The sequence below is a fragment of the Manacus vitellinus genome, unplaced genomic scaffold (assembly GCF_001715985.3).
Source record: "Manacus vitellinus isolate BGI_N305 unplaced genomic scaffold, ASM171598v3 scaffold_26_pilon, whole genome shotgun sequence".
Classification (NCBI taxonomy): Eukaryota; Metazoa; Chordata; class Aves; order Passeriformes; family Pipridae; genus Manacus; species Manacus vitellinus.
This window is the reverse complement of record NW_021939960.1, coordinates 5,974,404-6,001,980: the sequence shown is the minus strand read 5'-3', so window position 1 is coordinate 6,001,980 and position 27,577 is coordinate 5,974,404. Positions and strand designations below refer to the sequence as shown.

General features: G+C 43.6%; 1 protein-coding gene and 1 long non-coding RNA gene across 2 annotated transcripts; one reads left to right on the top strand and one right to left on the bottom strand.

Moving 5' to 3' along the window:
* Window positions 1-1,057: 1,057 nt before the first annotated feature.
* Window positions 1,058-8,498, bottom strand: LSM14B (LSM family member 14B). The gene is made up of 9 exons (XM_018073837.1): window positions 8,335-8,498; window positions 7,848-7,983; window positions 7,274-7,390; window positions 5,306-5,476; window positions 5,102-5,182; window positions 3,919-4,080; window positions 3,599-3,752; window positions 2,717-2,896; window positions 1,058-2,357 (listed from the first exon to the last, which is right to left on the bottom strand). Exons 2-8 carry the CDS (start codon window positions 7,915-7,917, stop codon window positions 2,725-2,727), a joined length of 927 nt encoding a protein of 308 aa, XP_017929326.1. The 5' UTR covers window positions 7,918-7,983; window positions 8,335-8,498; the 3' UTR covers window positions 1,058-2,357; window positions 2,717-2,724.
* A 12,138-nt stretch (window positions 8,499-20,636) lies between these two features.
* LOC108639930 lies at window positions 20,637-24,994 on the top strand. Its single transcript, XR_001920822.1, has 3 exons — window positions 20,637-20,745; window positions 24,632-24,759; window positions 24,882-24,994. It is a non-coding gene; the product is annotated as an uncharacterized LOC108639930 (long non-coding RNA).
* Window positions 24,995-27,577: the final 2,583 nt, after the last annotated feature.

Here is a 27,577-nt window from a genome sequence, read left to right as displayed (position 1 = left end):
CACTGAGCTGTTTACAGAGAGAGGCTGCAGAGCAAAGTGTGGGCAGAGGATCCCGCAGGAGTCAAGGACAGGGAAGCAGCAGCCCCGCTACTGCTCAGGGAAGCATTAGACCCCATCAGCTGGAGAAAGTGAGATGCTGGAATACTGTGTCACTTTGTTCATCAGCCCTTGGACTGGAACTTTGAAGTTAAAAAAGCTGCATTTGATTCCTTGTACAAGTCACCACAATCATTCCTCTCATTGGGAATCCTCCCTGGGGAAGCCCACAGGGCTGCAGCCCAGCCCCCAGAGCAGCCTTCAACAGGGATGAGTGCTGCTGGGGAGAAAGGCTCAGGGGTAACAAGCACTGGGGCTGAGCCACAGCAACCCGTTCCCTCACTGCTCCCAGACATCAGGACACTGGGTTCAGAGGCTGGAACAAATTCATCCATAGGACACAAACTTCAGCAATGGTCAGTAACAATGACGTGTCTTACGCCTGGGATCTGAGGCTTTCCTGTGGAAACAAGGGAATTGCTGCCATTCAAATAAAAAGGCACAGTTACGTGGTGATTACACAGGAGCAATGATGATTTCTCAGTTTGCCTCAGCCACCTCTGGCAGGGCAATGGACTGGCAGCACGATTCCATCTCCACACTTGGAGCCACACTAGCTGCTTCAGCAGCAGAGAAAGCAGAGGCTCTCAGCAGCTCCAGAGCCCCTTCAGCACCCCTTGTTTCACAGCTGAGCCCAGGTCCTGCAGCAGCAGCACTGCACTTGCAGCAGGCTCCAGGTGAGCCCCAGCAGCCCAGGGACTCATCTCCACACAGGCTGGGGTAACAGAACCCTCATTAAGCTGATCCCCCAGCACAGGAACCAGGGCAACATTAACAAGGAGCAGTGCCTGGATTTGGGTGTTTTGAGCCCTTTTCCAGTGCTGTGTAGCACTTCCCAGGCTTGCCAGAGCTCTGCAGCCAGGTTTTCTCCAGCTTGGCACAGAGCCCCAAGGACAGGCACCCGGCAAGTTACCGGAGGGAGTGATGTTACTGAGCTATGCACAGAACAGAGGTGGAGGGAAACATTAAACATTTACATGTTTATTATAATTACAATTTACATTACTCCAAAGAGCAGCCCCACTGCTATGTTCTAATTCTTAGCAATAAAGTCCTACAAAAATAAATCCAAGCTTTTACAGTAACCTAGGTCAATGCATAACTAAAAAACTCGAGCTATGTAAGGGGTTCAGTCATCAAGGTGCTTTTTCAACAAAATTCCCTACCAACCAAAAACGGGACACATGCCTATAGCAATTTAACCCACTTATTCATGCAAACAAAGGTAAGCCCTCCCTCCCAGCCCTCTCCCCACATACAGATTTTTAAAAACAAAAGAAAAAACAACTAAACTATTTACAGTATGGGGGTATAGAGGAAAGAAATTAAACATGCCCATCTGTTAAGCTTCATTATAATGGACTTCCATCCCTAGCTGAATGAAAACATTCCAAAGTGTTCCACCACAGTCTACTAGAGTACAGAGAACTGTTTGCATTTGGTGCTGCCTCCAGTGAGGTACAAACCGAGGCAACAGGTCAGAGCTTTGGGTCTCCACTGCCAAAAACTCTGCACTGAGCACACGAGGGGACACTCACTGCTCCCGTCCCACACACTATCCCCATGCTCCATCCAGGAGCTCCAAGCCCCCGAGGCATTCCCAACCCCCTTCAGCTTGAGGGAAAGCCTCGGTTCTGCAGTACCTCCAGCCCAGCACCAGCCCACAAACAGCTGTACAGTCAGTTACACTACTACATGATCAACACTCCAGTATTCCCAAGTGACAATATACACAACTCCTCAGCACCAGGAATCCATTCCTTCAGATACCAAGTGCTGCTTCACACCTGCTGCCAAGAACTGTGAGACCAGCAGCACCAAAGAATTCATTTGGTTACTCAGAACAAAACAAATTGTAGCTGGTTTATTTTGAGTGAGCTTTGGTTCCGTGTTAAAACAACATGATTTATCTTCTCCAGGGTTCAGAAAAGGAGTCTGACTTTGAGCTTAGACTACAGCAGCCTTTGAGAGACCCAGAAAGAAGAACTGTGTAAGTTAGTCTGCACTTAAAAAATACACACACACAAAAAACAAAAAGACACCCTGAAGAAGGTACCCCTGAACACATTCCCTCTTCCAAAGAATATTCCAGCTGACTGTTGCTGGTCCAAAAATAAGTCCAGAATATAAGCAGTAGTACATGAAGTTCTGTCACTTGAGCTGAGACAGTAAACAATATGAACCATTTTCCCACGTTAGTGCAGCAGTTGGTTGTTTTCTTTCTATGTACAGTTTCACCCTCTCAGGAGAGATGTTCAAACCTATTTGGAAAAGAGGTAGAATTAGATTTGATATCATGGAGATCATCTCCCAAGAGAAATAAAAGCAGCAAAACTCACACCCCTGTATCAAATGAAATGCTTAGCTAGAAAGGATCAGCTCAAGCAGCTCCTGCTTTCTCAGACAGGTGAGCCCAAGAAATCAACAGCACAATCAGCATGTTAAACACCAGGTTAAATCACTCCTATCCTCCTCAGAAAGATCAATCAGATCCAGTAAGGAACAATTCTTGATATATCCATGAGACTGGAGAGCAAAAGAGGCTGCACAGACAGTTCAGGTAAGGAATAAGAGACAAACCTGGCTCAGAGACAGTATTTACTCTTGCTAGAGCACTTGCCTCTGAAGTTACACTCTGCCAGTACCAGCTCTGTGAGTGGTTTGGTTTCTCCTTGCTGCTCCACTCCCCCTTCCACCTCGAAATCCACCTCGAAAGCTGCGGCCACGAAGGAACCGGCCAGACACTCCGAACGTCTCTGTATTGAGCTTCCTTTCCTCAGCCCACGTGGTGCGCCTGGAACTGAACAAGGCTGTGTTCAGGTTCAACGCAAACATTCAAGAGCCACCAGCTCACTTAGCCAGGAAGCCTCAACTCCCCAGTTTCGTTGAGCTGAGTTGCACCAAGAGCCAGCTGCAGCGCACACATTCAAGCCCTCTGCAGAAACACTGCCAAGGGAATCCCTCATGCTGACACTGAAGGGATGTCTGACTTCTCCAGGCACTTGATAACATCAGTGTCAGCAGTAAAAGCTGAAGCTTTTCCCTTCATATTCCCAACATTTAACTTAATGCATTTCCACAGCCAGACCTGACCTCCTCCCTGCCCCAGCTCCAGGCTTAGCTCACTCCTGTCTGCCAGCTGCACCTTCAGCACAGCATGACCCTGATGCCTCCTCTCCCACGAACCAGATAAGGAATTTGTTTAAAATCAATGGGTTCAAAGTCAGTACTGGGAAACAAAACTGGAAATTCCTGTATCATCGTTTAGGCAAGTGCATCATTATGAGCTGAAATGCTTTTTGTTTGATCCCACTGCATGAAGGCTGGTTAGGATTACTTGTGAGCCACCAAATGCATGGCAATACTCCCTTTTAAATCCTGTTTTGCTGAATTTCTTGCATTCTGAAAATTTTAAATACTTTTAAACCATGTCATATAGATTATGTTTAGAATTTTATGCCTAAAATTCCATTTAAAAACCAAGCCTTTAGAAAACACTCACCTCGATTTCAGTTCTGAAGAAATGTTGTCAAAGAAAGACTTGGATTTATCATAATAGCAGTTGGGCCCCAGCAGATCCTCCTCTGCATTACCATCATTGTTTTGGGTTGCCACTCCAGGGTCCCCTTTTTCTTCCCCCGTCTCTGCTTTGTCATCTGAAGATAATGAAATGTATTACACTTCCTTGAGGCACACTGCAGAGCCATCTGTTCTCTTGCTCCCTCAAACAAGATTTGAGATGTAATCATGCAGTTTCTCAGAATGAGTTTGTCTATGCAGTGTTTACTATCTCAGCAATTCATATTTAATGAAGACACAAACCTTTAAAGTTTAGTTTCTTCTTGAATTCTTTATCAAGTTCTTCTCTGTTGAATTGTGCATTTGCACTTTCAAAGTCAAAGTCACCTTCAAACTTTATTGTATTTTCCTTCACAGTAGTTGGTCTGTTTTGTCCTCTAGAACGGTTTCTGGTTCTCCTGTTTCCTGAAAGCAGGAGAGTTTAAACACTGGGTAACGCACAGGGAGGTTACATGACTTGCTCAAGACCAGAGGAAACCAGGGATAGAACTCAGGAGTTTCTGGCTTCCAGTCCTGTGGTTAGGCCACACCTCTTTGAAAGCAACTTCTGAATTTGGCTGTAGAAGACATATTACAGCAACACTTTAACTTTCTGAGCAGCATTCCTGGATGTCAGTCTTACCATTAAGACAGAGTGCACCTGACTCTCCTTCCAGAGCGCAGAGAGGAAGTCAGAACAGCTATTACAGCAGGAAAATCTGAGGGAAGTGGGGAAAACTATCTTTCCTGTCTGCCTTTCACCTGCAAGCACAGCACTGTAACCACCCTACAGACTTGTTACGATGGCAAAAAGGAGGAGCTTTCAGAAAATCCACCCAAGGCTCATCTACCCACAAAGGGAGCTTGTACTTCATATTGTACTTCTGGTTTCCAACTGAAACACTATCCACTCCTTTTAGGAAAAGCTATAAACTGTTCTACACACAAATTAGTTTGAAGACCTGAGAGTCTGAAGTTTTGTTTCCTGTCTTCTCTCATTTTGCTTGGGCAGAAACATCTCCTTGAATTTCACTTTCTTCTGACCTGTGCTTAAACTGCCATTGTGAGATAAGATCTCTGCTCTATGGAAGTGAGAGCTCCATAGTTCCTCTCTGTTATAAAAACTCCAGAAAGTCTTAAACAAGACTGGCCTTTCCAGTAAAAATACTTGAGGTTTCAGAGAAATCCAGTTGCTGCTGCCAACTCACAGCATCGATTTTTACAACATAACTTCAGTTTTCTAGAAAGACCGCTAGAATTCCATCCCTGAAACACTCTGAACTTCTGAACACTCCAGAACTTGTTTTGTTAAGGAAGCATCTCTGGATACCCAAAGCCTTATCAAGCTTTATTTTGCTCTCAGTCTTCTGTCAGATAATCCTTCCCTGAAGTTACCACCACTTGCCTTTAGATGATAACATGACTGTTCAGTGTCAGCTTAACCTACCCGATCTTCTCCTTTGAGGTCTTCTGTTCTCATCATTCACCTGTCCTTGGGTTTGCACAGGTGTTGCCTGAACTGTATCTACTAAACAAGAAGGATAAACTTAATAAAGGAGCAGGAGAACAAACCCAAAGCAGCTCGGTCCTGCAGTGCACCCCTGCAGGATGCCACGATCCAGCCCTCAGAGCTGAGGTGGTGCTCACGTACCGCTCGCCTTGCTGTTGGCCGGCGGAACCTGCCGGGCACCACGCGGAATCCCCGGAGTCACCTTCACTGGGGGCAGCTTTGGGGAATTCACACTGTCCACTGGGCCGGTCTGAACAGCCTGTTCCACCATGGGGCTTTTGCGGACTGGGTGAACAGAAGGAAAGCCAGCACCTGGAAAAAATCCCAGTGACTAAGTGCCTCTTGGAAAACGTGCCAACACCACTCAAACCCTGCCCACTTCTATGGAGAAACAGTTTGGTCAAGAATTACTCAAAGCCTTGAGTGTGAATCATTACAGGCTAAGTTTCAGTGCCACATACTCTAGGTAAGGCACCACTGCCACACAAGTCATGGCTCTCAAATCCAGAGCCTTAGTACCAGGAAATCTACCCCTTTATTTCTTAAACCAAGTTAGACAAACATCAGATAACCAAGCCAGGTCAGTCTCTCAGACAGTTTATACCAAAATATAATTTCTAGGTGTATCCTTGGTTATGCAGGATTGTACTTTATATGATAACAGTTACATCTGAAACAAAAAGCCATCATTTTGAAACTGTTCAAGCAAGTTCCCCACTTTGTCAAAAAAGTCTTGCAGCAAACACTTAAGCACCTCAGCTATATCCCCTTTTGTAAGCTGCTTTTAGAGGTTCTTCAAATTCATTGCTTATTGTTAGAGCTTTCAGACAAAGAAAACCTGAAACCAGACCAGGATCTCAAAGTTACCCTTTTAAATTCCTTCTTGGTCAAGGCCAAAGTGTTACCAAGACTTCTGTTGCTCTTCCATCCAGGCTTATTTATTCACACTACAAAACATGTAAATACTTTTCATGGTTTGGTATACCTTACACCAATTATATTAAAAAGTGACAGTCTTCAGTACTCAGAAGAAACACTGCATTCTAGGTTTAATTAGAAGGTTTGGAGTACTACAGGTTTATGTAATTATGCATAAGAACCGCTTGGAAGCAAAGTTTAACTGAATATATTAAAAGAGCAAGAAAAGTGAAAAGCTGAAGAGTACACACAAACCAAGCCACTGACACTTCTGGGTCACCCAAGTCCACATGAGATATACCCAGTAGGTTACATCATGCAGGTTCCCAGTTAATGTACACCTGGAAAACTTGCAAGGAAGACAGACATATCCTAAGGATTATTCAGCAGGAAAAAGCTGGTGTGCAAGTTTAACATGACAAAGTTTCAAAGTTTAGCCAGAATACTGAGAAACGGATAGATGGCCAAAACCAGAGAGCAAGTAAAAAGCTTCATGCCAACACAAGCATACATGCTTAAGCTAAAAACAGATGAAACTAATTACCATGTTTAAATGCAGGCTGCACCTGGTCTCTCTGCTCTGAGGATGGTCAGTCTAGTATCTCTACTCAGCCTCCTTTAAATGTTTTACACACAGATGCAAGCACCCAGAACTGTTATCTCAGCTACCCAGGACTCAGGAATTGCTTACTGTTAGTCATGCTTTACTAAGTAGGAGTGCGGACAAGGTACAACACCCCATCATGCAGGAAATCTATCCTGATGTTTCCTCAGTCACAGAAACACTCCTAAATTTTCAAACCACCTGGGTCTCTAACCACAAGACCACCCACAATTTAAGCAGTGTGCTTGTCTTTCCAGGAAAGGTTAATTCATTCCTCACCCAATCCCTATGGTGACATGTTCCTGGACAGGATGCAGCACACTAACATCACTAAACTTCACCCCTCTCCTGATACTTACACAAGAGGATCCACTGCCATGGATTTTTCCTTTCTCCTGTCTCTCTAATTGGTAATTCTAGGACAGGAGGAGTAATACTTCATGTAATGGAAGGCAAAAAAAGCTGAGAACTAGTTCTACTGGCATTACCCATATAAGCACCATCATTCTAGGAGGGGTTAACAAGAACAGTGTTTGCAAGTGCCATGCAGTTCTTCCAAATATTTGGAGTCCTCAAACTGCTGTTACCCTTGGAAGAGAGCTGATGGGGCTCTGAAGACATGTCAGGCTCTGAAACAGGTTGTGGAGACGGAGAAGAACTAGGGCTGGAAGCAGCTGCTGATGCTGGAGGGCTTACCAATTTCTCTGAAGAGATAGAGGGAAGAAGAGAGAGCAAAGATATATGGATAAGATACTAGGTAGTGAAACATCTGAAGGACTTGGAAAGAGGTACAAGAATCTCTAGAACAGCACCAGAGCAGTTTATTTACAGTCCTCTCTGGGAATACAAGTTCTTTTTACATGTGATGCACATGTAAGGTGTGTCAGATTAAAAATGAACTGGCCTCAACTGTTAGGTATTCACATTACTTTCAGAAAGAAACTTGAGCTATTTATTTTGTTTCTTTCCTGTGCATGTGTGTGTGTGTGTGCACGTGTAAGTGAAACACGGGCCTCCTTGTAGTACAATCATTGCACAAAGTTAACTACTTATTCACAGCCTGACACTTGGCAAGGAGTAGGGTATTGGTCACTGTTGTTTTCACAGTAGGTGCATTACAAGGACTGAACCTTTATTCTAGCAAGTAAAGTTGTTACTTACCTAAACCTAAGGAAGCTGCATACTGCTGGCTAAGCAAAGAGGTGGCAGCAAGCTGGCTGTAAGGTGGCATACCTCTAAACGGGCTGTAAGGCACATGTGGCTGAAAGGATGATGTAGAGGCAGAGCCCAGTGAAGACTGTAACAAGACAAAGTACATTTCCATTTACAGTGTCCAGAAGTCAACTTGCTTTGGCAGTGATTCTCTACTTCACGTACAGCAATACTAAAGCTTAAGCAAATGCTCAGAAGGGTTAGTTTACCTCTTTATGATTTTCCTGCATTCTCAGCTAGTTCTGGCTTTTGTTGACTGAAGTCTTTAATGCTGCTGCTATTTTAAACATTACAACAAAATTCAGGATGCTTCAAACAATCTGAAGATTCCTGGAGACACTGACTGGCCTTCATTTTTATAAGTTTTCACCAAAATCCAGTCCTCCAACACCAATGTTTTATCACAGCTTTATAGCAACGCTTTGGGCTAACTTACTTGGACAATGGCAGGATCTTGTGGCAGAGTATGTTGAGCTTTTGGAGGTTCACAGACAGTGATGTCTTTGATGTCACTTCCTCGAAAAATAATGTATTCATAGATTTCTTCTCTCGGAGGGGCCGGTCTGTCTGTGGGCCGGTCCTCGGTACCGAAGGATCGCACTGGAGCATTGGGAAATGACTGTTAGTGCAGGGTTACCACTGCAGCAACGAGCAAGTTAAGATTTATGCAATTAAAAAGTACTCCTGTAACACTTGCCAAGTGTAAAAACAACAACAACAGAGGTTACCTCCAGAACCCTGAATCTCCCTCTCGCACATCTGTTCCCTCAAATGCCAACTTTTTCAGCAGTCTGCATAAACAGTTTTGTTTATATCAAGCTGTGAAGGTAAAGACCGTAGACCAGCTGGAGTGAAGAATCCTACTCCACACCCAAGGACTCACTCACAGTGCTGTACTGCCATACTCCCCTTCCCTCCCCAGCACCTGTCTCATGCAGGCATTCAGCTCCAGACAACTGCAACACACTAGGGGAGAGGCCCCTAAAGCAGCAGGGGGAAATCTTAGAAGGCTTCAGAGCTCAAATTTGCGCCTTTGTTTTCATATATTTATTATGCAGATAAAGTTTTATCAATGATAACTTCCTATTAAAATTCCCTCTCTACTCCATGTCATCATTTTTATGATTAATATGACTATAAAGCAAGTTTTTAGTGATAAACCTAAAACCTCAGTGCCTGGGGAGGCTTTACTGAGTCCCAGCTATCAGGACACTTGAGCAGGCAGTAACCAATGATGTTACACCTCAGAGCGGAAAGAAGGCTTCAGCTGACTGTGGCAGCTACCAGGTAAAAGCATAAATTAATTTGAGCCATTAATGGTGAAGAAGTCAGACTGATTTACTGGACTGTTGGCGCAGGAAAGTACATGGCATAGTTGTATTAAACACCGACATGTGAAAGCTTGAAACTTCAGCCCCAAGTTACAGAAGCTCACCCAGTTCACTAGTCTAGCTGCTTTGTCTTCATGAGGCCTTGCCAGTTTGGATAAACACCAGCACATATTGGTTTATGCACACTGTCTGCCAATGGAAGAATTCTGCACTGGAGTTCCATCAATTGCTTCTAACAGGTTACCACAGAAATACTGAAACCTCTCTGCCAGGACACGCCACAATTCCTGCAGTACCTTTACAAATTCCATCCTTAAAAGACCTTTCACAAGCACCTGCCATGGCACAGTCTGTGGTGACATGCCAGCCAGCTGCCACTCCCAGTGCACAGCTGGAATGATACAAGTACAGACAGCCCTGCCATGTGGATGACAGGGGACACCACAGCTTCCCTGGAAAAAGGGCACTAAAAGTGGATCCACTGAACCCCAGTGTGCTGAGCATCCCTGGCACACCATACTGCTACTAACTTACTAGGAGTGTTGGCACTTGTAGGCAGGGATTCTCAAGAGTCCTGTTCTGAGATGAGCAGCTGTATCCAGGTGGTACATCCACCCAAGTAGCAGTTAGTGCTGCAAGTGCTTTTCACCCCTCTTAGTACGTAGGTGAGCTCCCAAGGAGCAGGTCAGTGCCAGACTGTCCCTACCACACTGCACAGCACCTCAGCTGGCACCTAACAGGAAGGGCATCTTCCCTGGTGCAAGGACAAGCTGTCATTCACTTCCTTTGAATGGCCATCTTCCATGAATTCCTAGGGTAAATAACCTCTCCAAGTTATTTTAGATCTCCAGCTGCTGTTTGATCATATTACTGCTGTAACCCAGTCAACTAGAAGCAGATTATAAACTGAAATAAATGCTTGTGGCCTTTTGGACATGAACTGTACCACTGACACCCCGGCTCAAGATCAGATTATTACAGCACACAGTTCACGGCAAGACATGCTAAGGGTATCCAGGGACTACTGCAGCATCCCAGGGCAAACTTGGAAAGCACCACAATCAGCCCATCAACTTCCACATGAACAAACACATGACCTGCAAAGCCCAAGGCTCTCCAAGCAGCCTCTGACTTGGCTGGTCCCAAGGTTTCTAACTAAAAAGGTGGAAAACCATGTCCTCGTTGTAGACAAAACAGCATTGAGGGCATGTGAGAGAGCTGTAGGAGTTGAACTTGCCTGTCCCTGCACCTGAAATGTTTAACTGTTTCTGGGACAGCACAAAGTGCAGCTTTGTGCAGCTTAAGTTCCTGCAGAGGTGGGAAGGGCTGTCTCCCACGGAGTTAGTGACTATTGCTTACAGATGAGCAGGAAATCAATCCCACACCACTGCAGCTCGTATTTTACAATGCAGTTACTACTCATGTAGGGGCTGTTGAGCTAGACCTCTGAAGGGGCAAGAAGCATAACAAGAGTGACTGGATGTCTGGAAAGCAGAGCTTACGTGGATATTTCTTGCTCAAACAGTCCAATTTCTTCAGACTTCTACAGGAGGGGGAGGAAGTTTCTGGTGTTCACTGCTGACAGGACAATAATGGGCCTAAGCTTCCTTTGTTTGCAATTTAAGTTCAGAATCTAACAAGGCAGATGACTTTCTGGTAGTGATTAATTAACACGTGGAATCTCCAGCATTTAAGATACTGTGCATGTGTTAAGATTTAACAAATATAAATCAATAGAAGTTAGCCTGCCTTTGAGTGAGGCGCTAAACCAGATTCCTTCCTGAGGTCTCTTTCAACCTAAATTTTTCTCTATGTCACTGGAATGATAGAAGTCAAGACAGTGGCACTTATGTCACACACTGAAGCTGTTTAAGCCTTAAGCAATTGCACCCAGGGCTTAAGAACAATTTACTTTACTTTAACTGCATGTCAGTAATTCATGGCTCTTCTAACCCTTCAGAGTTTTAAATGACTGTCCCCCACCCCCCAGGGCTGATACTGCTGTTCCCAAATTCAACACTGTTGCTGCGTTCATAATTCTGACCCTAATTTTGGTACAGAGCCTCTAAATTTGAAAAACCCCTCTGAGCTAAAATGAAAAGCAGGGTTTGTGCTGTGAAGTTCATAGAGCAGTACTTCAAGTGGGGACAAATTATATTCTCCATCTATCATAAGAACTACTTCTTAGGCATTCCAGTTCATCAAAAACTGAACACTAAGAAACCAATAAATACAAGAACTGCCAGAAATCTTATCCAGAGCACGCACTTACATCACAAAGCGCTTTAATCACACATGCTTTTGAAACATACCACTTCAGCTCTGAAGTAGCAAGTGTTCTGTGTAAGGCAGAACTATGTGAGGAACCATTTCTACTTGCTGCTGGGTCAAGGTGAAGACCTTCCTGCACGTACAGGAAAGGAACTGCATCCTTCCAGCAACCTCTGAAGTACTTTGAGCAAAGCACTAACATAAACAGCTCCATTTGTACAGTTAAATAAACAGCTGCACTCCTAGAGCAAAAGCAAACTTGAGAAAGCTCACGTTTTTAATTTCAGAATACACTCTAATAGGTGTCAAATAGTGCCTAACATCACATAAACATCATTATACAGGATAAACAGTGCGACAGAGGCTGCCTTGAGGGTAGTTGTGAATCTGGCAAGTCAGTGTCTCCTGCCACCAAGTAGCCTTTCAAAACAAAAGGTGTTTGTTTTGTGGACAACCCGGATGGGTGGTTGAAGGCAATGAAGAACGCGTGAACTTCCCGGCACAAGGAAGGACAAAACTCAGGGAAAGAAAGGGCTGATGCACGTTAGCTGGAGAAGCCAAGCTGGACATGAAAAGCAGCGCAGAAATAAGATCATGTCTGAGAGACTGAACAAGACAAGACAGGTTTTGCTGAGAGGAAAGATGGGAGTTCCCAGCACAGGTGACGACTGGATCCAAATGACACCACTTAAGGAGAAGATAAAGATCAGTATTTCTACAGGGAAACAAGATGCAAAGCCCCGATGAGGAGCCTGCAAGGTCGGCAGGGCCAGACCCATGTGCGGGTGCCCCGCAGCGCTCCCACTCTCCTCACCTGAGCAGAGTCCAGCTATCGATCACGGCACGAACAAAGACACATCCACACCAACTCCGCTCTCCCCAGCGCCGGCCTGGGCCCTGCTGGAGCCGAGCCCCGACATTACAGCCAGGCAGCGGAGCGAGCCCGCACGGCGGACAGGGAAGCGTCCCTCCCCGGCCGACAATGGCACGGGAGCCGCGCTGCTGGCAGCGTTTCCCCGGGAACCCCCCTGCCGAGGCGAGCCCCCGGGCCCTGCCCGCCCCTCTGCGCGGCCCCTTGCAGTGCTGACTCACGGGAGCAGCAGCGCGGGGCTCGGCGGCGGGCGCGGCCCCGGGCACGCGCTCATTGTTCGGGGCACCGTGGCCCCCCGCAGCGTCCCCTCCGCCCGCGCCGCCTGAGGCCGCCCGCGCCCTCCGCAGGCCCCGCCTCACCTTGCAGCGCCCACAGGTGAGTTCTCCCGGTGTCGATGGTGTAAGATGCCCTCATAGGGATCTGCCCTTGGAGATGAGAGCTGATCTTGCTGCCGATGTAGGGGGTCCCCGAGCTCATGGCCGCCGGGCGCGGGCCGCAGGGGGGTCCAGAGGGCGCGCGGAGCGCGCGCCGCCCACGCGCACTGCGGAGCGGGGACCGGCGCGCGCGCCTTATATAGGGCGGGGGGAGCCGGGCCGAGGAGGGCGGGGGGAGGGGGCGGGGTGCGCTGCCCGCGCATGGGCCGCCGTATTGACCAGACGGAGAGAGCGGGGTCAGGACGGGAGGGCGGGGTAACACCCGGGGCCCGCGTCACGTTGACCAGCGCGAGCGAGGGTGCCACGCTGCGCTGCGGGGACGGGCGGGCCAGAGCGGTGGGGCGGGGCTAGGGCGCGCGCGCGGCGCATTCCCGCGCTGCCGCGCTGAGGGAGCGAGGGGAGAGTTGGGACCTCGACGGTGAGACACCGACCCTTGCGTGGCACTGGCCGTGTGACACTGCCATTTGTGTGACACTGCCCTTTGTGTCACACTGCCCTTTGTGTCACACTGCCCTTTGTGTGGCACTGCCTGTGTGACACCGACCCTCGTGTGGCACTGCCTGTGTGACACTTCCCTTTGTGTGACACTGCCCGTTGTGTGGCACTGCCTGTGTGACACCGACCCTTGTGTGGCACCGACCCTCGTGTGACATTGCCCATGTGTCACTGACCCTTGTGTGACACTGCTTTGTGTGGCACCGACCCTCGTGTGACAATTGCCCATGTGTCACTGCCCTCGGCCCGTGTGGCACATGCCCCTTGCTTGTGACACTGCCCGATGTGGCACTGCCCCTCAACTCGTGTGTCACCAATTCTTCACCCTGCTGCCGTTGCCCTCATTCTGTGCGTGCTCCGCCTTACTGTGGCACTGTTCTCACTCCTTGTGGCACTGCCCCTCGCCCATGTGTATTGCCCTCAGCCGTGAGTGTCACCCGCTGCCCCTCACTCCTGTGGCACTGCCCTGCTGTGTGTTACTGCCACTAAATACTGGCACTGCCCATGTGGCACTGCCTCTCACTCCGTGTCATTGCCTCTTGCTCCTGTGTCACTGTCCCTCACTTGTGTGGCACTGTCCCTCATGTGTCACTGCCCCTCACTTGTGTGGCAGAGCTGCTGTCACATAACCCATGGAGTTGGGATATCCCTTCCCCCCATGACAGAACAACCACGGCGGGCCTCTGTTCGAGCCCCATTCTCCTCTTGGTGCTCTGGACAGCCTCCGGACCAAGGTTGGCGCTGGCAGAGCCCCGGGTGCCACCAGGCCCTGCCCTGTGCGGGTCACACCGCGCCTTTGTCCGGCTGTTCCTGGTGCAGGTCACCCTGGCGCAGTCACTCATGGCCAGGCCGCAGCTGGAGCGTGGACCGCTCGGCGTGGTGTCCCCAGGGAGCCATCGTGCTCCCCAGCCATCTGCGGGTCAATGAGAGACAACCGGCAGCATCTGGCAGACATGGTCACAGGAGGTGAAATCACTCACCAGCGCCAGGGTGGATGGGGATCAGGCGGGGGGGCTGCCTTTGGGGCAGCAGGTCAGAGTGCACAAATCTCACTAATTTGTGTGACGCAAATGAATAAGATTCAAACCCAGCGGCCTCAGACAATACAGCGGAGCCATTGTCTGAGTGCGGGGAGGTTCGCTGGAGCTGCAGGCGCCCATGCCTTGGTTACATGTCTTCCATCAGCGATACAACAGCGACACGGGAGATGCAGTCCACAGGTTTATCCGCATGTCAGGACGACCTGCTTCCCTGCACACCACGGCTCGGAGAGCTGTTCTCCCAGTGCCCCAAGCTGTCTGCCCTGTGACCTTTTGTGTTTTATGGTGTTACTCTTCATGCTGTTTGTACAACCTGGAGAGCAGATCTCCCTGCCTGAACAGGGCAGACACCTTCCTTTCCACTCTCTCTTAAAGACACATGTGTGCAGTCTTTTTCTTGTTAAATTGTCACTGTTCTAACGTAGAGTTGCTAAAAAAAATATAAAGGAAATAATCTATATGTATTAATTGAGCAAGCAGTAGTTTTTGACTAAGAAAGCCAGCCTTTAAAGTCAATCATTTTAGATTTTTAGCTCAGCCTTAAGTATAACCTACACAGGAAAAGAAGAGATTCCTTTTCTACTGCAGTAAACAGTGCCCTTTAGCGGGCAAATTACTGCTTAGAAACTTCCTTGATGAAAAAACTCATCTAGTTCCCCTGTATGAGGAGTGTCTAGTTTAAAAATGTGGAAAAGTTCAGATAGAGAAGAAATAGGGCAAGAAATAATAAAATGTTCGAGATAGCCAGAATAAGTATTTATAATGAGCAAAATGATGCCAGTATAGGCAATACAATCAAAGGAAGAGAAGCAGTACTCCCTCTTTTGGTTTATAACCTCCAACTCCACAGTATGTCTAATTTGATGTTTCTTATTTCCACTCTTAAAATATTTTTTAGAAATAGTAAATGAGACTCTGGGTTTTGCAGTTCAATTAATTTTTTTCTTTATGCAAATCGAAATATCACTGGTTCATAAGTACCTCTAGTCTCAGAATTTTGCTATTTATTCAAAAAAAGCTCTGACGGTTGTTTTATCCTTTCATTTTTTTCCCTTCAATACCAGAAAGGAGGAAGGGACAATCACATGTACCGATACAGTGGTGTGGGTCCAGCAGGAAAGCTAATTAAACCAGTGTGGAAAAAGAAAACTACACCAAAGTGGCATGACCTATACACTGGTAAGGAGAGATATACAAACATACAGAATTTTAGTTATAATCATCATGGTCATAAATCAAACTGCTTGTGGAAGATACTCTTATTGTAATGAATTTCCTCAATATCTTTTGTTTGACAACAGTCAGAGATAACAAGTGATCAGCAAGAAGAAATACGACACTTGACATTTTAAATGCCCTGTTAGTGTTATTTATTCGGCTAAAAAATGCAGTTCTTCATCCACTAAGTGTTGAAAGGAGGAAGGAAAGAGCATCTCTCACTGTGTAAATTCATGACAAGTGTGTGATCCTGGGCATCCTTCATATGAAAAGGGAATATTTGGTTTCATATGGAGAAGCTGACTGCAGTTCATCATGGCACTAGGAAGAAACCTGGTGGAGAGACTCCTCGTGATCACAGCAGACATAGGATTCACAAAACAGCAATCTGGACTACAGGGAACTGTGGTTTTTGGAGACTGGAGGTAGGGTACAGTAAATGTAACCACATGGTTAATTCATTTACAGAAAAACCTGTGTTGCCAGAACTAAGGAGGCTCCCGTGGCAGCTGGAAAGCAACTGTGGTGTTTTGGAGAGTCACCCACCCATATATATATATACAATATATATATATATAATGATATTTCACAGCAGTTAAAAGAGAAACCTGTGACTTGAAGCACTGATGGAAATTTATGGGGTGCATGAGGGTGAGAGAGGAAATGTGGGGTGGCTGGTCGCTACATCCATGGCAACGTGAGCTGAACTGACTCTGGCAGAGTTAATGACAGAAACCAGCTGTTGGCAGGACACCTCTAACAAGCCCCAACTGCTGGAAGAAGGGAGCCAGGCTGCTGAAGCATCACCTTTTTCACGAGGGGACAGTGAGATATGTTTGCAGTTGGTGGTGAAGAAGAGGAGAGAAAAGAAACAAGCATGGAAAATGGAGGAAGTTAAAGTGGAACAGAGATTCGAGCTGGGGTACGGCAAACAAAACAAATGATACAAAGGAAGGGAGAAATGAGAGAGCCCTAGAGGGAGAAAAAGTTAGAAACAGAGCAGCAGTTTCAAAGAAAAATTGTGGTAGCTGCGGGAAGGAAGGGAAGGTCACCAAGTACAGAACACAGTTTCTGTAGTAGTGTGGGAAATGGGTAGTAGAAAAGAGACCAGGAATGAAGGAGGGACTAGAACAAGGTGGAGAAACTGAAAAAATTCAGGAAAGATGAGAAGAAAAAAAAAAAATCCACCCTTGTAAGGGTTTTTTATTCTAAATAAAGAAATGTAGAGGAACTAGAATAAAGAAAAAGGCATGTAAAATCAACTGAAGGAAACTAAAATAAAGGGAAGAGAGAGGGAAGGTGAATGGAATAAGGGAAAGAAAAAATGGAAATATGAATAAATAGAAAAAATAGAAAACTTGGTAATCTTTATTTAGACAATGTGGGGTTAATATAATTAGTTTCTATATTTCCCAACAGTCTAAGAAAAAGTGATACAATGATGTATGTAGGAAATAGTGTTTCATCACGTTAATTTGTCTTACATCTCAGCAAAAGGGGCCTCTCTTCTGAAAAAAAAAATCCATCAAACAATAGGTGTTGGGGTTTCTTTATTTCATAAATAAATACAGAGACTGTAATAGCTGTAATGCTGATCTGTCCTCTCTCCCCTTCCTCTCTTTCTCTTTTTCTCAGTTTTGAGTCTATGCCTCAAGCACTTCAATTTTGACATCTTTCATTCCACCCCCATATATCAAATTTAAAGTCAGTTTAAATCCTGATTTTAAATGAAATATTTTATAAAATGTCTTAGTTTTAGTCTTGCGTGGGTCTGGTTCTCTTAATTAGTACCTCGACTGTGTACTCAGTGGCACTGGCATAAATCTGCATTATTCCATTGCACTTCTCAGCAGTCCAAGGGACTGTAAAGCACAGTCAAGACAAATTACATGTTACCAGTAAGGAGGAGATGGCAGAGAGATTAAACATCTTATCCAGACCCACAAAGTTTGTGAGTGTGAAAGGAAGACCACACTGTGGGCACTGCTGTTTATTTGAACACTCCAACTGTATGAAATACAAACATAAAAGGAGGAAATGTTTGCATGAGTTTGGCTGAAAACAAACACTTTTTTGTACAGATACACAGTGTTTATAAGGTATGGTGTCAGTATCTGAGTCTTTACCTATAGAGATTAAATAAGTAGCATTTTATGTTATTACTAAACAGGCTCTAAATCTACACTGTTTAACCAGTTTTATTATAAACTCGCTCACGTTAAAATGATACATTTTTACTTTCTTGTTCCATGTATGCATTCAATCCCACTGTTCATACTGTAGTCAGTTACTCTTTTCCTTGATAAATCAACCATTTTCTAAAGATAAAGATAGTCCCTTGCTCTAATACAAAATAATAATTTCTTTTGTACTTGTGGAAATCCAATGGTAAAATGACAAAGACATGCTGAAGAATTGTTTTGTTTGTGTAGCACTTCCATGTGGAAGATTCAGATTACCCGTCTGACTTGTAAACCCTTTGTTTTTTTAAGATAGGTTCAATATGTCCACTAAATGTATGGGATAAGCCAACAGTGCTTTTCTGACCTGCCCAGTCTTTACTGTTTGCACTTCATGAGTCTACTTATAAAAGTCGTGTCTGATTGCCTGAGCCTCTCGAGGTTAGAAGCCATTGGGACACCTTTGGTACAACGGAGTAAGGAGGGAACATACATTTACTTATTTTTATAAAACTGAAATATCTTGGACACGCCTAAAATCTTTTATTAGAATGAACACAAACTGCTGTTGCAGACTTTCTACACTCATACCACTACTCCAGTGTCTGCTTCATGGAAAGAAGACTAAAAATCCACACTTGGTATTAGACGTAGTACAAAGAACATAACTCAAAAATCCTGCCTGCTGTTGGAGTTCATTTCATCACTGAAGCACAGAGGGGAATGGAACTGTTAAGGAAGTGCAATTACCTTTTATATTGAGGCTTTCTGGATCACAAATGGCAAGATGAAGTTATCATCACTGACCAGGAGGTGATTTATTCATGGATATGGAAGCTGGAGATAATTTTAAGAGAACCTTTTATTTCTTAAAGTAAATGGATAATGTTTGTGATATATAAAAGTTTGACAAAGCTGAAGTTTGCAGTTTGGTCACAAAAAAATTGAAAGATGAAGACTTATAAGCCAGGCCTAGATTCTTAAACAGGTGTTTATGCACTTATCTCCCATTCAAAAGAGCAAGAGGATTCAGACTTAAGTTTAGAAATAATTAGGGCATAAAGAGAGATAATTGTCTGTCTAGGACAGGGGGGAGCACTGAATGTAGCCTGAGATACGAAGTTCCATTAGGAAAAATTCTGTTTGGTTTTTTTTTTTTTTTTGTTGCATAGGCTGCTTTCCTTGGATAATTTGCACTGAAGTCAACTACACGTGTATCCTTCTCATAGATGCACTGATGTGAGGGCATGTGATGAGAGTAGGATTTCATAAAGTTCTTTAAGGCATGAAGTGAGCAAAAGGTGAAGAGCACACTGAAAGAAAAATAGGAGATAATAAAAGGAGAAAGGAAGCAAAAAATTGTCTTTTAGGGATGAAATGCTGCAGAGGATTAATCTGCAGGTAAAGATTTTGTAGAGGTTCACATTTATGCATTAACTGGGAGAATCAGAATCTGTCCATGTAGTCTCGTGCCCAGCTTTCCTAGAGGTTGAAGAGCTGCAGTGATAACCAATGATCTAAATCCACTTGTAGGCTGAAAAGAGCCCAAGGTACAGCTAGACTGTCACAACTGACCTACTTGGTACACTTGACAATGTCTCAGTGGAGAGACCAGGGAGCAGATGGGAGTACAGCCTGATGCATCACTCTATGACCAGTCTTTTCTGAACAAAATCAAATGGAGAGTACAAGTTATATTCACTGCAGTAATACAAGTTATGTTCACTTCACACCCCTGGATGTTGCAGACAAGCAAATGTCACCATTCCCTGTACAGAAATCTGGCTTCACTAGCTGAGTTTGGCTAAAATTCCAGAAAGCTCGACAGCAGCGTTTCTTTAAGAGCTCCTCCTTCTCTCTCTGTACTTCTTTCTCTCCCTACAAATTATTGAACACATTCCAGCCATCAGTACTGAGCACTGTTTCTTTGGCACTGAGACCTGAGTGGGGTTGAACCAAGACTTCTGCACAGCTCTTGCTCGTGCAAATCAAACCATAGGACAACGTACATCACTGGGCTGAGAACACAGAGGAAAGAGCTGCTTTATTAGATGCTTTAGTTTAGAGACCTCATTTGCATTAATTCTTTACAGTGGACTCTGTTCTTCAGCCAAAGAAATGAGTCCCCCTCTCTTACCTGTTTTACAAATGACTTGTAGATTCGGCTTCTTTCTGTTCAGTGAGGTAACGTATCATTTTACCCAGCCTTGGCAGTGAGCTGTTCTTTGCCTGCATAACATCTGCTGCAGTTTTCATGGCTTGAACTGTTCCTGGACTTGTTTGAAAAGGCATGTTTCAGAAATGTCTTCGAGGACGTGAATTATTAGTCATTGTTTTATCTTCTAGGGTGTTCTTCATTTATCTTCGTTATTTTCCTTTTTAAAATAAGACTAAATAGGCTTTGGAATTTAAAGGTTACAGGTTTTAATTCAGGTTTAGGTTAAAGATACCAAGAATGGTAAAGTAATTCATAGCAATAGGATTGTAGTGCCGTTTCAGAAAGTAATTTATTTTAGTATGACAATAAACTGGCATTTAATCTCCTTCACATTTTAGAAGCTAAACTGTAAATCGATCTTCACAGAAGACAGTAGGGTCTCTCTGGATGGTGAGTTCTAACTCATACTTCTCCTTACTGTTGCAGTATTTGTGTACACACTTTTCACATAGCCATGAAGATTCTGACATTTACTGTTCCAAAGCCTTTACAGTATTTGTACTTTATACCTCATTTCTCTATTACTTGATGTACGACAAGGGGTTTAATAGTGTACTTTTATAAGCCACCTTTTTGTTCTGTACAGTAACCAACACATTTGAGATTTGCCATTTCAATTTTCTCACTTAATTCTTATTAATATGTTTTGTTTTGGTTTTTTTTTTTTCCAGAGTCCCACAGCTTCATCTTGGACTCTGCATTTTACTCAGCAGCATCCTCAACATTTACTCTGCCCATGACATCCCCTGTGCCAACTTTCTAAAGGCTATCTGGGAGGACATTTTGAAGGTAAAAGGTTTGTGCAAGTTTAACTCAGAGTATGAACTGGTCTGAAGAATCTTAATTGTTGTTGATGAAGCAGAAAGAACCACAAGTAGAGTTGAGGGTGAGGTTGTGAGTAAAAAAGAAAATGATTGTATTTATTCCAAACTGAAAGAAATTTGATAGTTGCAGCTGTAAGAGAATGAACTGGGAGCCCAAAGTGATGTAGTAGTGCACAACTTTTCAAGGATCTGAGCTGCAATAGGATAATAACTCATTCTGGCCTTTATGGGGCAGGAGTCAGTGATTCAGGCCCTGTGGGTTGCAGGTGCCTCACTGCTCCACCCAGTTATAAAAGAGGATGGTGTGATTCCTGAAGGGAGATGATCCCTCTGAATTGAAAAGGTTGAATTTCAGAACAGTTAAAAGTGGTCAAACTGTAAGAGAAGGTGTGAGGGTTCTGTTTTCCATGAATCTCTTCCCATGACAGGAAAGCTTTAAGAAGGGGACAACCTGACACTGTACAGGCTTTCTGTTTTCTCTTTGAGCCAGTGGAAATGCTGGTAACAGTCCAGGGGTAAGAGCCAGCTTGTTGTATGATCACACCAACATATGTACCAGTCTCCAACTTCACATAACTTTGGAAGTCACAGGGATGTTACCTTTGATGGGTTCTTGCTGGGGATGAGCCTGAGTGGGGATGGCTTCAGCCTGCCAAGTCATACAATTCTGCTTGCACAGCTTCATGGCAAGGAATAGTAATGAATGAGTAAACTTACTGGCCCACTGAACTTCACAGAGCAGCAAAAACACCTCTCTCTTTTGCTCTGCTGAAAATAATTAAGAGAAACAAGTTTTATAGTTTCATAAAAACAATTTGACTGCTTTACACAAGAACATACAAACTGTCTATTGCTACCCCAGCCTAATCATCTTGCCTAATCAAGAAGTTACATTTGTTGCCTGCCCTTTAGTCTGGTCATTAATACATGGTTTTTGTACACAGACAGAGGGGGTTACTGTCCTAGCTAGCAACTTAAATGATAGTGACAGCAATTTTGTTATACTTCTGTGGTGATGGAAGAATATTGGAAGGTACCCCATACAGACAAAATTGACAGTAAGGAACAACTTAACATAAACCCCTTGGCCGTTTATCTGGGTGTGTTGTTTCCTTTGGGTTGGAAGTTTTGCCCATCTTATATTTGAGAGATAAAATCTTTTGTCTGACTTGCTTCAAAACATGTACTAGTTTCTTCAGGCAACTGTGGGAACACATCCCATATTTAACTGAGTTATTAGATTTGTTTGCAGTTTCCAAAATGGGCAAAAGCTTATTAAAGGAATAGGGGCAAGTCCTTGAACTCTGATAGTGAGAATATATTTTAGGTAGTGTAAGAAAATAACTTATAGTCTGGAAACACATCCCTAACTAGACTGTTGGAGATTCCAGAAAAAAACCAAACCTGTCTAATAGCCTTTCTAGATGTGTTTTTATTAAATCTGAGGCAGCTCAATAAAGAAGCTACAGCATGATTTATTCTAATCAGTTATTACAGAGAAGTCATTAAAAAAAAACCCCAAAACAAAACCAAAACTCGGCAAAATCTTCCTTACATACTTTTTGCATTCCAAATCCACAAAACATTTAGATAAAATCTCATTTCATTACAACCAAAACAAACCTCCTTTACTAGATTGCTTTCATTTTTTCTTTAAATTATGATGTTTCCATACCTCTTCTGTCTACATAAGATTTTGTCCTACGTATTGAACATATGCTGAAAGTTTTACCAACTTTTTAGCCTAAAGCTAAAAACTGTGTATTCAGGCACACAATCCACTTTTTAAATAACTTCTTTATCTTAAAAAAGGGGTGCCATGAGGCCACTGAATGATTTAAATAGGGGCACAGGGACAAAGAATGTGTCCAGCTCTGCTCCTGTAACTTACAGTCTCCAGGCATTGTGATATCAAATTCCATAGGACAAATGTTTTCAACTACAGCAACTGGTGTTTCAGAACTGAGGAACTGCCTGTACCTGTTATTGGCACTGACCAAGAGCAAACAAGATGAAGATTCATCTTAAGTTCTTTCATTTATTTTTATTTATGTATTTTTGAAGGTAAGTGGAGAGAAGCATATAAAGAAGGAGGGATGATAACACTGATTGCCATAATTGGTCAATTGTTAAATGTGTCCAGTAAAAAGTCTTTTTGATGGGACAAAACGGCAATGATCTAAGAAAGCTGTATCATAGTATTGACTGGAAAAAATCCATCTGTCTTCAGTTCTTTAAGCAAACAGGAGAACTGGTGGAGTAAATGTTCAGTGCTGGATGATGATGGAAAGCTCAGAGAAGAATTAGAACAGTTCTGAAATGAGAGAGTACAAGAGTCCAGAACTGGAATATCCATGGTATCACGTACCATTTAGGTTGTCTGAGGGTATATTGTTGATAAAACATCCCTCGCAGGGTCATACTTTGCCCACAAAGGATCCCAGAACAATAGAAGCAAAACCTGCCAAAGTCAGCACTCACTAAAAAGAAATATTTCAAACATATTCTAACAAATCCTGACTGTAAAATGTGCAAATTGGATTTCCAGTAATGAGACCCATCAGTAGGCACATTTTCTTGACATATTCTGTCTTGGAAATAGTGATTCAATTTTCCAAAAGTTCTTTAATTTGCTTGGAGAGGAAAGCACTTTCATTTTGCCCGGTCAGTTCTAATAATTTGCTAAATTCAAAATATGTGAAATTACTGAAGCTGGTTGTAGTTACCAGAAGGACCTCTAATCTTCTAATAATATCTTTTCCCCATGAATCCTGTAGATTTGCACAAGAAATTTTTCAGAACAGATAAAACGCAAATCTTTGTTGACATGCCCACTGCTTCCCTCCTCTGTGGATAAAATTCTGAACATTTACTAGTAATCTCCATTCAGAGGATTTGCTTGAAAAAATCTCTGCCAGCTGCTGGGGTGTGTGGTTAGAAACTCCCATCTTCTTATACAAGTGCTCCTTTTTCTTAGTAAAGTTCCCCAGGAATTCCCGTGCAGATGAGCCTGGATATTGATACTTCCTATCTTGGCAGGCAGCAACAAGCGTGACTAGTTAGATGAAGAGCAGTTGGGAAGGAAAAATAGTATTCCACAGCTCTTTTATACTGTAAAGCCTTGAAGGGTTTTAAACAATAATAGTTTATTTTACAGTATATTCTCTGGGCATCTTCTGTTGGGCACAGGATGTTGAGTTGCATGGACTTTGGAATGCCTCGGGACAGCCCTACTGAAATAACTCCTGTGTGAGTTGCATGTGGCATGTAATAGTGACACAATCCTCTGTCCCATAAACACTAGGGGACATTGCCAAGGCAGTTGTGTGCTCAGCTAACCTTTCATTTTGAAAATCAAGCTCACAACTAAATTCTCTCTAACAGGTATTTTCTATGTATTTCCCACTTAATAACTAGGTATCATTAAATACCTTGTGTTTAAAAAGAGGACAACCCCTCACACTGTCATGCAAATATATTTTATGAAAAGAGCTGGTTTTTTTTTCTGCTCTACTTCTGGAGTTCCAGTAACTGTTATGTAGATATAAACGTTTAAAAAAGTGGATGCTTTTGCCATTCCTCTTCCCTAGAGAGGTGTTCAGTCCAGAACACTGATTTGCTGTCAAAAGTGGTGCTTCTGTAGCTTGTAGAAACAGTTCAGTACTCATGAGAGCAGACACTGTCCTTAAGTGGAAATAGGAGTGTAGAGAAGTATGATTATCACAAAATAAAAGGGGACTTCACACTTCCTATCCAAATCTACTGTTCATCTCTTGCTATTTTATTCTGCAAGGGTTAAGACTTTTTCCTGGAGCACACCATACTTAATTTTGAATATTAATCCCTATTAGGAGTATTAGACTTCTTCAGGGATTCACTTAAGGACAACTGAAGTACATGGGATGATTTGAAGACCAAGACTTTAACAGTGTTTTGAGCTTCCAGAGAGAGGACAGTCAAGTGCATAAACTGCAAAGAGGTACTTAAGTTGTTTTATTTATTTCCAGGTATATGTATGTAGTAAGACTGCATTTGCCTCTAAATTCAAAGTAAAAAAACAGGAATATTTTTCCTATAGATTGTCAAACGTTTGTATTCCAGATGCATATGAAGTCTTGATGGTTTTGCTGAACACTTATTAGAGGAGACTGGCACTGGCTACAAGAACAGTGACGCTTTCTAATAAACCCAAAATTTGTATTAAGTTCATTATCTTGTTTGACTGAACTTGTGGAATCGAGGTACTACCAGTTAAATTCCACCTTTCAGCATTTGAAATGATTAGTGGGTGGGTGAGGAGCAGAGAAAAGGGCAGGAAATGCGAGCAAAAAAATCACCAGTCAGAACTATCACTATCAGTTTTTCGTCTATTTATTGATGGGCCCTTAGTCTTCCGAAGGTCAGTTAAGACTAAAACCATCTGCAGGCTTCTCTGCTCTGTCCCTTATCACCCCAATCCATACCTCTGTCAGATATTCCTGTAATGAGTTCTAGGCTAACTACATTTTAGAAAACAAAAAGAAAAAGAATGGCATTGCCATAACCTGAGACACAGTCTCTGGGCCATGATCTACATAGGCTGGTTCTAGGGGAAAAAATAAGGATTTAAATAAGAATATCCTAAAGGGAGCTGTTTGAAAGAACTGACAGCTCTCTGGTTTTCCTGTATAGCTCCTGCTAAGTTCTGCTCTTTGACACATGGAGAATCCATATGTGCTTGTGATAATCAAGATCTTTTGATGTTATTGCTGATGGGTGAAGTTCACAGCATCGATTGTACATTGAGTCTGATTATTTGTACATCAACATCGATAATTACCTGTAACCCATTATTAGAATTCTTATGCAAGTTGCTCTTTTATATAATTTAAAACTTTAGCAGTACAGCACAGAGGAGCTGGAACTCTTGTCCTGAAGAATTGAGTGCAGAAACTTACTTTGAGTATCAAACAACAGACAGAGAGTATGAAAAGATAAATTATTCAGTAATGAATCCTACACACTTATAATGCACAAGTTGTAATGAATCTCAGTTGCTCTTGTAATTTTGTGAAGTTGTTTACCTAATATGGTAGATGTGCCATATGGTACACTAAAGAGAGTGTTAGAATGAGGACGTGAAGATTTCGAGGTTTTTATTTCTAGTTTTGTAGGCATCTGTAAACTACATTCAAGCTGTCCTAGAATGCGAGCAGAGGAAGAATATAGGCTGCTCTGTCCCTTGATGCTGGCTGCTGCTGCTGCCACTTGATAGCATCCTCCATCTCTTCCTGTCCCTCTCTCTTCCCTCAGGCACTGTGGCCCAGCACGGGGCTGTACCTGGTTAGATGCCATCAAAGACTTTCAGCCACTCTGCACCTTTGGGCTGGTTTAGCTTAAAGTCGAGTTTTTTCACCCTTAATGAATCATTCGAGCAGCTGATGTAGATTAACTCTTCTGCTGGTTAGGGAATGTGACAAGGCTTCTATTCCAGAGAGTTCTTTGGTATGTTGCTTATAGAATTTCACCATAGCTAAAACTAGCAACGTGCTCGACTGTGGCAGCAGCAGAGGTTGGGACTGTCCTGCTCGAAGCAGCATTCCTGTCTCGTAAGAAACGGGCATCGTGACCTACGGCAATGTCTGTAAAATCACAGCTACTTTGCAGCACTGTAATTTGTCAAAAATCGATAAACTGGAAGTTAAAAATCATAGTGATGGGAAGGGCAGTTTCTCTCCTTGAGTTTCAAATGATGACTGAGAAAAGTATTTGAGTACAAGAATAAAAGATTAATATATAACTTCTCAGAGGACTTAGGCAGTCCCTCCTAGTCATGCCACCTGGTGAAGTGAGTGGAGCCTTGGGAAAGGCTCAGTGTTGTAATTTTTAGTCACCAGCCAAAGTTTACTGCAGGTTAGAGGAGGACACAGAAACTAAAAGAGCAGTATCCCTTACTATGAACTGAATTTCTAAGATTTTTGATTTAAAGATACTTATACTATTATTTGGGGCCTGTGTGCTAAGAACAAATACACATCAGTTTTTATGAGTTTTCGTGTGAGCTTTTTAAGGTACATTTGCATATTTGGGGGCAGGGTACAACATGGACAGTACTTCAGCACTGTTCCCATTGCTCACAGGGTCAACTGCCAAGCAGATCAATTTATTTAATGTCACAGCATTACAAGTAAAGTGATCATCACAAATATGCCATGGGGAAAGCGCTGACACCCACATTTGGGCAATCCTAAGCAGACAATACTCTGACCTGTTTAAAGCAACCCCCTTCTCACAGATAACTCCTAGCTCTTGTTCTTCCAGGTCTCCATCAGCCTTCAGGCAGCAGCTTTCAGGCCAGTCAATTCTGGGCATCACCAACCAGCAGGTGCTGAGCCCATCCCACTAACAGCAGAGTTCCAGCCTCTGATGCCACCCATTCCCAAAACATAAGAGCAAAGCTTATTTTAAAATACTGATATAAGAGGTGCTATTTTAAGCTTGTTGCCCCTTAAAACTTAATTGAAAGTTAAGTTGAATCAGGCACTGGAATAGGTTGCCAGGGAGGTGGTGGAGGTGTTTAAGGGGCATCTGGACCTGGCGCTGGATGATGTGGTTTAGTAGCTCCGGGGTTACAATGGTAGTGCTGGGTTTATGCTTGGACTTTATCTTAAAGGTCTCTCCCAACCTTGACGATTCTATGATTTTTATTCCCCGAAAGATAAATCGTAGCATCTGGCAATATTGTTCCAGCAATCCAGCTTTTCCGGGGAAACAGCGCTCGGCAAGAAGAGCGCGCTTATTGAAAGGCGGGTTGTGCC

Bases quoted from the DNA above. Each gene is read 5' to 3' on its own strand.
- LSM14B (XM_018073837.1), bottom strand. From the start codon at position 7,917: ATGCCACCTTACAGCCAGCTTGCTGCCACCTCTTTGCTTAGCCAGCAG. The intron at 5,477-7,273 runs GTAACAGCAGTT...GATTTTTTCCAG, and splicing joins CCATCAGCTCTCTTCCAAGG to GTGCTGGCTTTCCTTCTGTT. The intron at 3,753-3,918 runs GTTTGTGTCTTC...CATTATCTTCAG, and splicing joins GAAGAAACTAAACTTTAAAG to ATGACAAAGCAGAGACGGGG.